Source organism: Rhynchophorus ferrugineus, unplaced genomic scaffold, assembly GCF_030347505.1.
Source record: "Rhynchophorus ferrugineus isolate W39M unplaced genomic scaffold, kcgeb_rfMv2 rfM8, whole genome shotgun sequence".
Taxonomy (NCBI): Eukaryota; Metazoa; Arthropoda; class Insecta; order Coleoptera; family Curculionidae; genus Rhynchophorus; species Rhynchophorus ferrugineus.
This window is the reverse complement of record NW_027472587.1, coordinates 19,882,238-19,896,595: the sequence shown is the minus strand read 5'-3', so window position 1 is coordinate 19,896,595 and position 14,358 is coordinate 19,882,238. Positions and strand designations below refer to the sequence as shown.

The 14,358-nt window shown below is 40.9% G+C and overlaps 2 protein-coding genes across 3 annotated transcripts; one reads left to right on the top strand and one right to left on the bottom strand.

The window, feature by feature from the left end:
* Positions 1–715: 715 nt before the first annotated feature.
* Positions 716–7,751, bottom strand: IntS8 (integrator complex subunit 8). 2 transcript variants are annotated; one of them, XM_076411863.1, is made up of 14 exons: positions 7,536–7,728; positions 7,379–7,480; positions 7,078–7,325; positions 6,833–7,027; positions 6,526–6,775; positions 5,908–6,138; positions 5,605–5,848; positions 5,371–5,553; positions 5,095–5,310; positions 3,310–3,552; positions 3,007–3,229; positions 1,313–1,431; positions 1,055–1,261; positions 716–988 (listed from the first exon to the last, which is right to left on the bottom strand). In XM_076411863.1, exons 2-14 carry the CDS (start codon positions 7,394–7,396, stop codon positions 744–746), a joined length of 2,622 nt encoding a protein of 873 aa, XP_076267978.1. In that variant the 5' UTR covers positions 7,397–7,480; positions 7,536–7,728; the 3' UTR covers positions 716–743. The 2 variants fall into 2 exon arrangements, with proteins under 2 accessions (XP_076267978.1, XP_076267977.1); XM_076411862.1 differs by having other exon boundaries at positions 7,078–7,480; positions 7,536–7,751.
* Positions 7,752–7,793: 42 nt separating this feature from the next.
* Positions 7,794–14,165, top strand: glu (structural maintenance of chromosomes 4-like protein gluon). Its single transcript, XM_076411861.1, has 18 exons — positions 7,794–8,267; positions 8,324–8,515; positions 8,574–8,750; positions 8,812–8,916; positions 8,967–9,154; positions 9,214–9,544; positions 9,647–9,829; positions 9,889–10,124; positions 10,182–10,308; positions 10,370–10,572; positions 11,010–11,430; positions 11,489–11,805; positions 11,857–12,035; positions 12,099–12,403; positions 13,173–13,420; positions 13,479–13,662; positions 13,722–13,992; positions 14,049–14,165. Exons 1-18 carry the CDS (start codon positions 8,034–8,036, stop codon positions 14,090–14,092), a joined length of 3,945 nt encoding a protein of 1,314 aa, XP_076267976.1. The 5' UTR covers positions 7,794–8,033; the 3' UTR covers positions 14,093–14,165.
* The last annotated feature ends 193 nt before the right edge of the window (positions 14,166–14,358 follow it).

Sequence of the window (14,358 nt, the reverse complement as noted above, 5' to 3'; positions counted from 1 at the left end):
ATTTATCACTATTTTATAAAATGACATTTTAAAAAAACAATAAAAATTTCTCGATTAAACAATAATAGTAGTTCTGTTTTTCAATTCAAACATAATATATCATTAGCTTTGTACTTTTTTAATTTTAATTAACAGTATTTTGTCTTGTCTATTGTCAAAATTAAATTAAAATAAAAAATTATCTTTATATATATAAAATTTATTACAAAACGCATTATTAATAAACATTAAATTTGTCTCAGCACATTTTATTAATTGTATTTTAAAATAGATAAACCTTATAGTAACGTTGTTCATTTTTTTCTTTCCTTTTATATTTATTAGATTTGATATAATGTTTATAGATTTCTATTAACAAGAACCTAAAAAGCAATTACTACTCTCCTGCTACTACTTTTTTCTACAATTTGCAGTTTTTCTTGTGTATTACAAAATATAGAGAATGAATATGGTTCTATACGTTCGTAGTTATATCCGATTATACTGATATCATTCTATTGGTAATACGATATCCATTAACTGTAGAATACAAAAGTTTTAGTTCTCTCTTTAGTTGTTAAAATGTTTTGTGATCAACAAGACTAATCTTTTTAAAACAACTTATTACGATTTCAATTTCTGTAACAGAGAATCTTTACTTGAATTCAGGAATTTTGTGATAATACTTTCACTAATTTTTAGTAGTTACTCTAGGTTTTCAAATAAGACAAACCGATGATAGAAACATTAATAAAAATTTAATACTAGAAAACATATTGTTTACACAATGCTCGTAAAAATATACTTTTCCTTAAATTACTGGCTTCCCTTTGGATCTCTTCATTATTACTGGAGTTGAGCTCCAACATCCCGATAACCTGGGTGGCGCATTTCCTGCGCTGAAACTCGCCCCTCCTGTTGTGGATGTGGATGAGGAATTCGAGGATGTTCGTGTCCCAGAAACAGTGGTAGTAGGCGTCTACCGCGTCGTTACATGGTTTCTGTTCACCTGGAAAACGAGGAAGTTTATCGGTTTGGAGGAACGTCGAGATGTACGAGTAAGGAAAACCTGTACCCAATATCCTGAAGGCGAGAGAGTAGTCCGGGTCTTCGAGGAACTGACACAGTACGGCCGCCTGCGTGTAACATCCCAGGGCCTGACAGCACTTGATCATTCTCCTTGTGACGTGATCGTCGTAACGCACGGGGATGTTGAAATAATCGTTACAGATTATCAGGGATTTTAGGTAGTACGACATGGATATTTTGTAGTTGGCGTTGGCTGAAATGATTCCATAATGAATAGAGCGATGAGCAATTGTTTTGTACTTACCAAAGTTAATGTCACCCATCAGTCGCAACCACGGTACATTGAAGGGGTACTCTTTCAGCGCGTGAGTGAGAATCTCCGACAGCATTTCCGAGGTCGCCTTGACGTTGTACGAACCGGCGCTGCAAAAAAAAAGTTCCAAATTTTGCCATTATAATAACCGGACAGTAAAAACAAGAACTCTTGTAAAAATACATTACAATACCAAAAAAAATATAGATCCAATGGAAAGCACTTCGGAGATTTAAACGACCAATTATTAGATTAACGCCTATTAAAAATAATACAAATGAATGTGGGAAAAAACCTGAATTACTGGCAAGAACACTTATCTAACATATTCCAACCGAACGATATAGAACTCATCTATTGTGAGTCTGGTTTATCTTATATAGTAAAAGAGCTGTCACTAAAAGCAATAATCATGTTGCTAAATATATTCAATGCCTGTATGAGACTGAAGCATGTTTCGGAATGCCTTAAGGTTACTCGAATAATTATGCTTAAAAAAACCTGACAAACCGACAGAACAAGTTGGATCTAACAGTCCTATTTCGCTGGTACCTGCGATATCAAAATTATTTGAGAAACTGCTGTTAAAACGTATCAAACCATTTATAAAAATACCAGATTTCCAATTCGGATTTCGAAATCACCACTCGACAATCGACCAAGTGCGTACAACGGCTGTTGAAAAGCTATTCGAAGAAAAAAAATACTGTCCTGCAATATTTCTAAACGTCTCACAAGTTTTTTACCGGGTATGGCATTTGGGATTAATCTACAAAATGAGCAAATTTCTACCGCTGAATTATTATCGACTGCTGGAGTCATATATATTCGAAAATTTAGAGTATCGCGTGAAGGGGCATTCTCCACACTTAGACCTATTTCGGCTGGTGTTTCACAGGGCAGTGTCTTGGGACCACTATAAGTTAGAGAAGAAGAGAACTGATCCAAGATTCTGTCTTAAAACATGAAATAAGGTCGCTAAGACACAGCAATGTGGAAGCGATACTGGACAACTCGCAGGAAATCCGAAGATTGAGGCGAACCAAACCACACGAACTTGTTTAGTGTATAAGTGTGAAGTATGTCGAATTTTACATCGTGGAATAACTGTCTACAAAATACCCATAAATATAATCCCAGATGTTGAACACGGGCTGGGTGCTAGCAGCCAACTATGAAACGATAACGATTATCTGGTAACCCCGAGACTTTTATCCGTGATGTTATTGAAGGGTACTTTCGATCATTCAGTCACTGACCACAGTTCACTTCAGACGTGCCACCATCGACTGCCCAAGCTTCGTCACCAACTAACACCGCTGCCAGCCTTTTTTTACCACTTGTATTTTCACATTTTTGAATTACTTCATTAAATAACGGTCACATATTGTAAACACCAGTGTTTCATTTCGTTTTACCTCCATTCACTGAACCATATAACATGCCCAAAAAGTGTATTCTTAACTTTAGCTCAAGAAGTTTACTTTTATTTTAAATTAGAAAATACATACTGATGTATTAATCCCCTATATGCCTTGCTTGTGTATTAGTGCAAGTACAACAGAACTGTGGTAATAAATTCATTTGTAAATTAAGAAAGTACTGAGCATATTTAATGTAAGATGCAATTAATAAGCATAAATTAAAAAAAAAAACGTGGAAACCGTTGAGGTTCCCGATCTTACTTGCTCACTGAACCCGGCCACAGTCCCATGTAATCCACCTGCAGCTCCACGTTCGTCTCGTCCTTGAAGATGTTGTAGAGTCGAGTCAGCAGCGATATCACCACGGTCAAGCACCAGGAGTCCTTCAGTCGCAAGAACACCGACATGAGATTGTTCTTCATCGCGTTGGCGCCGTCGTTCGATCTTTTCGACTGAGAGGTCCCGGGGGCGAATATCGGCAGCACTGAAACAGAGGCGACGTGACAGACGCGTCCACCACCCGCCGGCCCCGGGTTCGGGGCAGCGGCGGCCTTAGGTCCTCACCCAGGTCCCACAGGTTCTTCGAGAACTTCTTGGAGCACTTGTTCTTGACGATCTCGTGACACGCCAGGGCTATGGCCGACGTGATGTCGAACATGGGCCACTTTTTCTCGTACCCGAGCAGGAACTCCCACCGGCCCAGGTTCAGAAGACAGATGGCGCATGATTCGATCACCTCGGCCCGAGGCAGTACCGAGTCGTTGGTTTGGAAACAGACCTCGCAGGCGTTGGCCAAGGCGGATTTATCTGCGGAGGGAGTGGTACGGTATGAGTATATTTGGGAGAGCATAGCGATGATGTTGGAGAAATTAATTTAAGTTTATATAGTTTATAATAGTTTATCTATGTCGGAATTATTTTACGAAAACAAAAATATATTCGAAACACATATACATTAGTTTGGAACATTCAGATAAGCTAATTTCTAAGATTTCGATTCTTAAGAGTGTGGAAAATTAGATGGGAAACTAGGCATATTTAGAACCGCAAAATACTTAAGATGAGGAGAGTGCCGACGCCCAGAGCCAGACATTTCAATCAATACATTAACATTTCATCCCCATGAAAGACATCCGACAGAGCTTATTTACACCAATATATTTTATACCAATATGATTCGTCGAGCTTCCACATAAGTTTCAATAAGTAAGGAATATAAATTCATCGAGCCTTTTTTTTTGCTAAACCGTCTTAGTGGTCTGTAGCGACACTGAGGCATCTCAACTTTTATATCGTGGAATAACGGTCTACAAAAATACCCAGAAATATAATCCCATGCGTTGAACACGGGCGAGGTGCCAGCAGCGCCAACTAGTATATAATAACAAATATCTGGCAATCCCGGAACGTTTATCTGGGATATTATTGAAAGGTACTTTCATTCATTCTACCGTTGGGAACTTTCGACTGAAATTGACTGTCGACTGTTTAGTAATTGACTACTTTTACTATCGACAGTTTCTGTCGCTATTTTTGGTTCGACTGATTTTAATACTTTTTACTAGTGACTGTTTCAGTCGTTATTTTCAGTCCGACCGATTTTGTAACTATTTATTATCGAGTGTTTCAGTCGTGTACTTTTAGTTACTATTTTTGGTTCTACTAGTTTCATACGACTGTTTTCTAACGTTCTGGCTCTGGCGTCCTAACCGTGACCTTGAAGAAAATGTATCCAATTTATGTAAATAATATATTGTATATTAATCTTATAGCATTTTGTTACGATAATTTTCAAAATTGTTAATGTAATAGGGTAAAAAGATCAAAATATTGAATGATAAATAGTAAAATAATTTTGACTGTTTTTATGGCAATAATTGTACATCTTTAGTTTTTAGGCTTTGTTTAAGCTTTATTGTATTGCCTATTTTATTATAGTATATTATTTAAAAATAGCAATTAACATATTAAAATACAATAAAACATTTTTGGGGTATTATTTCATTTCATAGAAAAATTCCATTCCTTTTTACAGATCCACAGAACATTCAAATATAAAAGTAATTCTACTACCTTTAAAATGAAATTATGAGTTCATGTTAATAGTATTCAGTAATTATTATTATCTCCGTCTCGCTTATACTACCGTTTGAAAATATAATATACAGGAAAGGGCTCGTACATCTTCGTCTGCTATCACGAATTAAAAAAAAAAAGTCGAATCGTGCATTTGACTAACTAGTTTGCTAGTTTTTTGACTATCGATTGTTTTGCGATTATCGACTGTTTTCAGTCGATAGTTCCCAACGCTAGAAAATAGGTTTGTTTCTGCGTAGGGACGATTCTCACCCACGTTGCTCCTGGGCCATTCCTCGATCAGTTGCGTGATCTGAATGAGGAGGACCTCCCAATTGACCATCTTCAGCAGCTTCAGGATGTTGGCGGGGCCCGATTGCAATTCCTTATCCAGCACGATCAGTAACTCCAGCGCCAGGTTCCAGTTCCTGTTGAACAGCTGCTCCCTGGATTTCGCCAGTAAAACGTAAGAATAATCCTGAAAGAACCCTATATCGGGAACAGGATACATTATGAACATCAGATAAGAGAACATATGTATGTGCTCACCTCGTGGGAGTCCCTTGATGACACTCTGCAGAGGAATGGGCAGCTCCCACTGTGGGTTTACCTCCCACACGGTGGTACCCAGATTCATCAGAGGCATAGTGACCAAGAGCTCCTTGATCTCTCGCCAATCATACGTGCCGACCAGTTGTCTTTCCAACAGCCTCAGTTCCATACGGGGTTTTCCTGAAAACGAGCGATGACTCAGCTACACGGAGGCACAAGAAGTTATCTTACTTTTTTTCGGGAAATCCATTAAGGTCGATTCGGTTTTGAAGAGACTGTCGGGTATGTCGTCCGCGGTGTCCTGCTTAGCGACATACTGCAGCTCGGCCTTGCTGAAAATGTTCGCCAAGGCCTCGTTGGACCTGATACGGTTTAGCAGTTCGGGTACGACACCCTGTATGATGACCTGCAGTAGATAGTTTTTGAGCAGCGCCTTGTCGGATTCTTGGTGTGCCCGCCAGTTTGTTTGTAATCCCTAAAAAACATATTTGTTAGGACGCTAGCGCGATCATCAGCCCTCTCTCTTATTCTGACCCATAGGAAGCTGTCGATGTTTTTCGCGTTAGTTAGCGGGAATTCGTTGAACATCTTTCGGTCCAGCACGCATCGGATGTGATTCAACGCCTTCACCTTGTAAAGAAGATCCCGGGCTACCGTGAACACGCCGCTGGATAGAGCGCCTTGAACATCCAACTCCAAGTTCAGTCGGTGGACCAGAGGTATCTCTTTACGAACGTTGTCGGCTTGTAGGACTGCCGTCAAACCCTAAACATACGATGACTCTTTAGAACAATGACACTGTTTATGACCTTACAGCCTGTTTGTGTTCAAAAAATTACACTTTAGTTTTATTTATACATCTGCGCTAATGTTATCATTTCCATTTTGTTCATTCACATAAGTTTGCATTATCAAATTCATATAACCTACTTAGATGAATACAATTAATATACACTGGCAACGGTGTAGATTTAATAAGTGGTATGTCACATTAATGTTCAGCCAGTGTTTCAGTGACGTTTATGTAACACAAATATAAAAAACGAAACTATCAGATGCACACCACAAACAAACAAATGAATAGTCAGATGTAAAAATGGCAATATATATTCGCAGGTCAATCATCATTAAATCAATCATTAAAAAACTTACCACAAACTGATTAACTACAGAATTATTAAGTTGCTCTGAAAGTGTTTTCGCGCCGAAATCACTGGTCGAGTCGCAGGCCTGCACATACTTCTCTAGAATGCTGCGATCAATCGAACAGAAACCATTCTGATGGGCGACTAAACGATAGAAATTGTAACACTTGTTGAAATACTGTTTGGCCAGCTCATACTCCTCCCTATAGAAGAAGCACGTCCCTAAGTCATAACATATCTGGGCACAGAACTCCTCCCTGAAATAGAGCCGATCTCTAAAACAGATCTCGTTACCGCCATAATCAGTATTGTACCTCGAAACCTTTTCCCCCTTAGTCCATTCAAAATCGAGGCCCTCGCTGGTTTCGGTGGGCATGTTAAAACAGTCACAAACCAGCATAGGTGGGATATCCTCCCATTGTAAGGCGTCGGTAAGGAAAGTGACGGTTTTTTCGATATTTTCCGGACAGCAAATAATATTTTCATCTGCCGGAGACATCTCGGACATCCTAACAACATTAATCACTACAAAAAAACCCACATAATCATTACACTTTACCCGTATCTCTGTTGCCAATTCGAGGTAACCCTGTGCATTGACGTGTTCAGTAACCACCTGTGGAACAGCAACAATGCAAACAAAAACTGGGGAGATGCTGTTTTGGTATCGGCCTGCTCTATATTGGGTATCTCCATGATGGTTTTTTCTTCACTCGTAAAATACATCAGATCCTGCAACAGACTGATCTGGGTCTTGAAAGGTAAGGATCTGATCTGACTCAAGTTCCAGTTTAAGAAAGCGGCCACCTTCAATGACAATATCTTCAGCGCAATATTTTTTATCGGATGTTTTACTTCACTGTTTCCTTCCACACCATCCAAGTTTTCTGGTTCAATCTTATTTCTGAGCGTCATAACGGTTGCATCGTAGAATTTTGTTATCAAGTCAGTCGGTGAGGGATCTGAATAAATGAGTTAGGCTTGTTTTTTAATTTTACGATAAAGGAAAAACATTACCAGCATTTGGTTTTTGCAGATGATTTAAAAGTAAATCCTTATCGAGCAAAAATTCGAATCCGATAAGGGTGTCCGGTGATATGGGAACCGTCCCTGGTCTTAATAAATCAACGTCCATTTTTCCGATTTTTTCTTATGTTATTATTCATGGAATAAATGTTATTATTCTTTCCATTACATCAATATACATAATAAAGATTAAGGTTGTTTTGATGTATATCTTCTTTTCATTATGAATTATGACTGTATTTTTTTGACAGTTGTGTGTACATTTACGCCAAAGAAGAGAATTCAAAATTTAAATCAAAGAGAAAAATAACGATTTGTTTGTGTGTTTCTTAAGTGTGAAATTATTTGTATTGAAATCAGATGCGCCTTTGCTTAATTAAAAAATACATTTTTGTTTATGATCCTCAGTCGAAGGGAGTGTAAATTATTCAAATCGTTGTTTGTTAGGTTATCAAGGGAGATTGTTTCTTGTTACAAATATTTTAAGAAATGTCGGCGAGTCAGAACAATAAGAGAAAGAATTCGCAGGATTCGGACTCTGACGATGAGGAGCTACATGGATCAGATGACGAAGGTACTACAGTAGACGGGATCTACATACCACCAGCTATAAAACCAACACTATCCTTTGATCCAACTGGGCCTCGATTGTTAATAACAAAGATACATAACAGTTTTTTTAAAAGTTACGCTCAGGACGTGGTTTTAGGCCCTTTCCATAAAGTACATATATGTGGAGCAGCTGTTTTTGTATATTATAATGGTTTGCTTTTTTGTAGTGTTTTAATGCCATTGTCGGACCAAATGGTAGCGGGAAAAGCAATGTCATCGATTCGTTGCTGTTTGTATTCGGATACAGAGCAACGAAAATCCGTTGTAAGAAAGTTTCTGTGCTGTTACATAACTCTGAAAACTTTAAAAATGTGCAATCCTGTACGGTTGCCATACATTTTGCCCTGATTATTGATAAGGTAAATATGTCATTATTTCTGTTAAATTTAGAATAACTCAAGCATCATTCCACTTTAGGATAGAGATAACTATGAAATCGTACCAGGCAGTGAGTTTGTCGTTTCACGTACTGCTAATAAAGACAATTCCTCATACTATGAATTAAATGGTAGGCGTGTACAGTTCAAAGAAGTCGGGAAATTACTAAAAAAGCACGGTATTGATTTAGACTACAACAGGTTCCTCATTCTTCAGGTAGGTATTATTTTCAATAACACCGATTATTAAATTAAATTAAAATGTATCTTAATGCCAGGGTGAGGTTGAACAAATTGCCATGATGAAAAGTAAAGGAGAAAAGGAAGGTGAGTCAGGAATGCTTGAGTATCTTGAAGACATAATAGGCACGACCAGATACAAGGTAACGTCGTTGATAGCTGCCAGATGAGATCTAACCAAACAAAATTTTAGAAACCCATTGAACAGCTGAACGAGAGGCTGGACATTTTATCAGAGAAAAGAAGCGAGAAATTAAACAGGCTCCGTTTGGTTGAGAATGAACTGGAACAATTGAAGGCTCCAATGGAGGAGGCCGTGGATTTCCTGAAAACGGAAAACAAAATAGTGCAAAGCAAAAATTTGCTCTACCAAAAGTCCATGTGAGAAATAAGGTTTGAGAAAGAAAAGGCACCGAAACGAATTGGATTTTGTGTTGCAGCAAATCGGTCAAGGAGAACATGGAAAGGGAGGAGGAGGTGAGAGCCGAAGCCGTCAGCGCTCAGAAGGCCGTGGACGAGCAGCTGGCCGACCTTGACGCGAAGAAGCGCGTGTTTATGGGGACGCAAGAGAAAGAGGCTAAAGTTTATGAACACCTGAAGAAAAAGAAGGAGGAGATAACGAAGGCGTACGACAACGCGGACAAGAAGGACGTCCAGCTGCAAGCCGACATGACCAGCACCAATAACCGACGGAAGAAGACCAAGGAAACTATTGCCGCGGAAAAAAAGAAACTGGCGAGGCTGGAGAACGCGCCCAAGGAGAGCCAGGAGGTTTGTTTGATTTTTTTTTGTTCAATATCAGTTGTATCCCATTCTCAGATTCATTGTTTAAAAAAAAGCTCCATAATTACAAATAACCACACTCTATTACAGAAAGTCGCCGAATATGAAGGCAAATTGAAGAAGACCATCAGCGAGAAGGAGCAGTACGAAGCGGAGAAGAACGTGCTGTTGAAAAAGATTCAAAAGGACACGGAACACCTGCAGCAAGAGAAGGAGAAGTTGCAGGAGAACCTGTCGAAGCTGATGGAGACCGTGGACCAGACAAAATCCGATGTAAACGCCAAGACTATATCCGTAACGGTATATGCTTCAATTAATTCTCGAATTTCTAGCTGGCTTTGGCGGAAACCGAATTGAAAGTGTGCGTAAGCAAGGAGGAAGGCGAGAAGAACAAATTGGAGAACCTGAAGCAGTTGTTCGAGTCTTCCGCGGTTACGATCAAAGAACGCGCGCGGCAAGTCCGGGAGCTGGAACAGAAGATCCCGGCGACAGAAAAGGCCGTGAATGAGGCCAACAGGGAGTTGTTGGAGGCCCGTCAAAAAGAGGCGACCCTCGTCGATAAAATAAGGTAAAAATAACCGTGGCGATAATAACAGTGATGTAATGACTGGATTTCTTGTTGCAGATCTAAGAGGAGCACCTTGGAGGACGGAAAGAGCGCCATGCAAGCGTCCAGGTCCAGCGGCCGGGTGCTGAGCGAGCTGATGAGGGCCAAGAGTCAGGGAAAATGTCCGGGACTGTTTGGAAGGCTGGTGGGTGCGCGGCGATTGTACAGCGACCTGTTGATATCGACCGGTGTTGGTTTGTTTCTAGGGCGATTTAGGCGCCATCGATCAGAAATACGACGTGGCCATATCGACAGCTTGCGGTCCCCTGGACAACATCGTTGTGGACACGGTGGACTGCGCGCAGTGGTGCATCGAGTACCTGAAGAAGCACGACATCGGACGTGCCGTGTTCATTGCCCTGGAAAAACAGGAGCATCTCCGGCATCAGGCCAACTCACAAATACAGACGTGAGTAGAATTAGATTCATCGAAACGATACATTTTTCCTTGCGACCGTCGATGTCATATCGATTAGAACAAGTGACCATCAAAAGTCGTAACACTGTTCCTAGTTCGATCCTAGTACGTTATTGTCGGAGAGCTAAATTTTTAACCCGCACAGCTAGCTGCTGGGTGGCTCTGGTTTTTGGTTATTGTCTCTCTTTGATTTTGATGTATTGTTGCATCAGTAGTTACCCTGGGGGTTGATCTAAAAAATTTTTCATTATAAAGGGTTGTCCTAGCTGTCATTTTCGTTATATTTTCACTTAAAGTTAACAAAACCCTGGAAAGAATCGAACTTTGACACAAATTCTATAGTATTTCAAAGGAGTTGAAAATCCCTGATCTTATGTACATCAATAGAAATTATAATAATCCCCATTTTTCGAATTCCACGAAAACAGGCCAGAAAACGTTCCGCGTCTGTACGACCTGGTGAGGGTCAATGACGATCGAGTAAAGACCGCCTTCTATTACGCCCTGCGAGACACCCTAGTCGCCACCAACCTGGACCAAGCCTCCAGGATAGCATACGGCGCCAGACGATATCGCGTCGTCACCCTCAACGGAGACCTGATCGAGACCACCGGAACAATGAGCGGCGGCGGCAGGAGGCAGTTGCGTGGGCGGATGGGCCAGTCGGTTGCCGTGTCCAACGTCAATCCCGTCGACATTCAGCAGATCGAGCAGGAGCTGCAACAGATGGAGAGCGCGGTGAGGGAGCTCAGATCGAAGCAGGCCGAGCTGGAGTCCAGGATCAACGAGCTGCAGCCGCAGCTGAAGACGATGAAGATGGACCTGGACAAGTTCACACGGGAGCTCAAGGTAACGTCGCGTCGATTCTGATTCTTGTTCAGGGCAATTACAGATTGAGGATTTTCAGAATCTGGAGCAGCAGCAGCCGAACCTGGCCCGCCAGATTAAACAGCAAGAGGTGCTGTCCCAGTCCACCAAGGTAGACGCTAAGCAGGTGGAGCGACTGACCGCCGTAGTGGAACAGAAGAAGGGCGAGTACGAGAAGGCCAGCGAGGCGGCCAAGGAGGTACAGGTCCAGGTCGACGCCATCAACAACGAAATCAAGGAGAAAACTACGGGCAAGATCCGAAAGATCGACAGCAGCATAAAGGCGTGCGCCAAGACCATCGACCTCTGCAAAAAGGAGATCGCCAAAGAGAAGGCCGGCGTTAAGACCGCGGAAAGGTGAGGTCGTTCAGTAAGGGTTTCTGACGTTACGATGACACTCTCGTTTAGGAATTACGCGGCCACTGAAGAAAACATCGCCCGTATGGAGCAAGAAGTCGAGGACATGGAGAAGAGCTTGAGGAGTATGAAGAAGGAGAGGGAGGACATGGAGGTGGACGCCAAGAAGCTACTAATTTGCCTGGAAGAGCTGACCGAGCAGTTACAAGACAAACAAAATCTGTTTTCAGGTAAATTTTCGCGAAAATACTGATGATAATGGCGCGAGATAACGATTCTCCGTTGCTTTGCAGAAGCCAAGTGCGAGGTCGACAAGATATCCACCGAGGAAAACAAGCTCAAGTCGCAGAAAATCGACGTGGACGAAAAGGTGAACGGCCACAACAAGAAACTGAAAGAGTATCAGGCTACCGTCCGAGCTTTCGAGTCTAAACTGTCGGAATTGTCGCTGCAAGACATACCTAATCAAGCCGCGGAGGAACTGCGCAAGTATACCGATGAGGAACTGGCGGGGCAGGACACTCACCAGGCTGAGAGAGAGTTGAAGGCGGCGGAGAGCCATCTGAAGGCGGCCAAGCCGAACCTGGATGTCATACAGGTAATTCATCATCATCATTCGTACAGTTAATCCTCAGTTCTTAATTTTTTTAACAATTTTACGGTGATTGAATTAATGGTGGTGATACTTAATCTTGATTGGATTGTTTAATTTTCGATATGGTCTGAAGAGGAGACATATAGAGCTTGACGTAAACATCGTGCCTGAAAAACTTCAAACTTACATGCCTCTATCACCAGAATCAGACTCTTAAAATCAAAGTAATATTTCCTTTCTTCCATACTCACTATCTTATAGAACCGAATTTTCCTGCAGCTTGACCAATTCCTCCAACTTGAAGAAGATTCATCGTTATATTTCTTTTCTCTCAAACGAGCAATTTCAGAGAAACAAATTCTGCTGCAGCGTGGCCAATTTCTCCAAATATAGAAGAGGTTCATTGTAATATTTCCTTTCTTTTACACACACTATCTTGAAGAAACAAATTCTTCTGCAACTTTACCTATTTATCCAAATCTAGAAGAGGTTCATTGTTATATTTCTTTTCTTTTAGACTAACTATTTTAGAGAAACAAATTATCGTGTAGTTTCGCTATTTCGTCGAACTGGAAGAGGTTCATTGTATTACTTCCTCTTTCTTCAGTGGCTTATACATTCCGTTTTCATAAAACCATAAAAATATCAGTCAAGTTATCTAACTCAACATATTTGAATATGCTCAATGCCAAATGAAACGAGTTGCAGACATTTTAATGTGCCCACAAAAAATAAGCACGAAATTAATATTAACCGAGATTATTTTCCCTAGCAATATCGGAAAAAGGAGGTCCTGTACATGGACAGAGCCAAGGAATTCGAGGAGGTCGAGATGAAGAGGACCGAAATGAGGATGCTCTACGATAAGTTGCGGAACCAGCGGAAGGACGAGTTCATCACCGGCTACAACATAATCAAGCTGAAGCTGAAGGAGATGTACCAAATGATCACGCTGGGCGGCGACGCAGACTTCGAAATGGTGGATACCTACGACCCGTTCACGGAAGGCATTCAGTTGAAGTAATAGCATCGCGTCCCGTTAATTTTGCTCTCTTTCTTCTGACTCTGGTATTTACAGCGTGCGGCCACCGCGTAAGACCTGGAAGAAGATCTCCAACCTGTCCGGCGGGGAAAAGACCTTGTCGTCGTTAGCTTTGGTTTTCGCTCTACATTATTACAAGCCATCTCCGCTGTATATTATGGATGAGATCGACGCCGCCTTGGATTTTAGGAACGTCTCAATCGTGGGAAATTACATTAAGGTGCACTATATCTGATTAATAACCACATAATTTTGAAAAATTAATACCGTTACTTACAGGAGAGAACGACTAACGCTCAATTCATCATAATTTCGCTTCGGTCCAACATGTTCGAGCTCTGCGATAATCTAGTTGGCATCTATAAGACCTACAACACCACGAAAACTATCACCATCAACCCGAAATTGTACGACAACGATCGACCAAACAGCGCCGAAGATAACGGCGGACGCGTCACTAATCCTCAAGCCAAAGACCACCGCGGAACAGTTTCGTCACAAGAGAACGAGGCCGAGAAAAACGAATCTCACCCGATTGTTATTAGTGATGGTGAGTCGGCAACAGTACTTTTTAATGTGTATTTCTAATACCTTGCTTGGTTCCAGACTCTCCAGAAAATCCCGTTCCAATGGATGAAGACCAAGTCTAACATCAATTTGTTGTTTTTTGTTTGCATTATAATAGTTATTCGATAATAATTAATAAATTTCATATTTTTTTAATTTGTTTTTATTTCTTTATAAATTACACTTAAAAGTATTGTCAAATTCTGCTGACATTTCAAACATTACCATATCGAGCGTTACCGAACAAAGCCGAAGTCTTAGGCGTCATCGAATTAACCGCTAAAATGAAATAGACGCTCCAGTATTTATTTGTAGATCAAAATAAAATTATGATTCCCCGAAATTTTAG

What these genes read in the sequence shown, in the direction of transcription:
- IntS8 (XM_076411862.1), bottom strand. Translation starts at nt 7,653, where the DNA reads ATGGACGTTGATTTATTAAGACCAGGGACGGTTCCCATATCACCGGAC. An exon ending in AATTGGCAACAGAGATACGG is followed by an intron (nt 7,028 to 7,077) that starts GTAAAGTGTAAT and finishes TAATGTTGTTAG; the next exon opens with GATGTCCGAGATGTCTCCGG. An exon ending in GAAGAACCTGTGGGACCTGG is followed by an intron (nt 3,230 to 3,309) that starts GTGAGGACCTAA and finishes CCTCTGTTTCAG; the next exon opens with TGCTGCCGATATTCGCCCCC.
- glu (XM_076411861.1), top strand. Translation starts at nt 8,034, where the DNA reads ATGTCGGCGAGTCAGAACAATAAGAGAAAGAATTCGCAGGATTCGGAC. An exon ending in TGGACCAGACAAAATCCGAT is followed by an intron (nt 9,830 to 9,888) that starts GTAAACGCCAAG and finishes TCGAATTTCTAG; the next exon opens with CTGGCTTTGGCGGAAACCGA. An exon ending in CGGGACTGTTTGGAAGGCTG is followed by an intron (nt 10,309 to 10,369) that starts GTGGGTGCGCGG and finishes GTTTGTTTCTAG; the next exon opens with GGCGATTTAGGCGCCATCGA.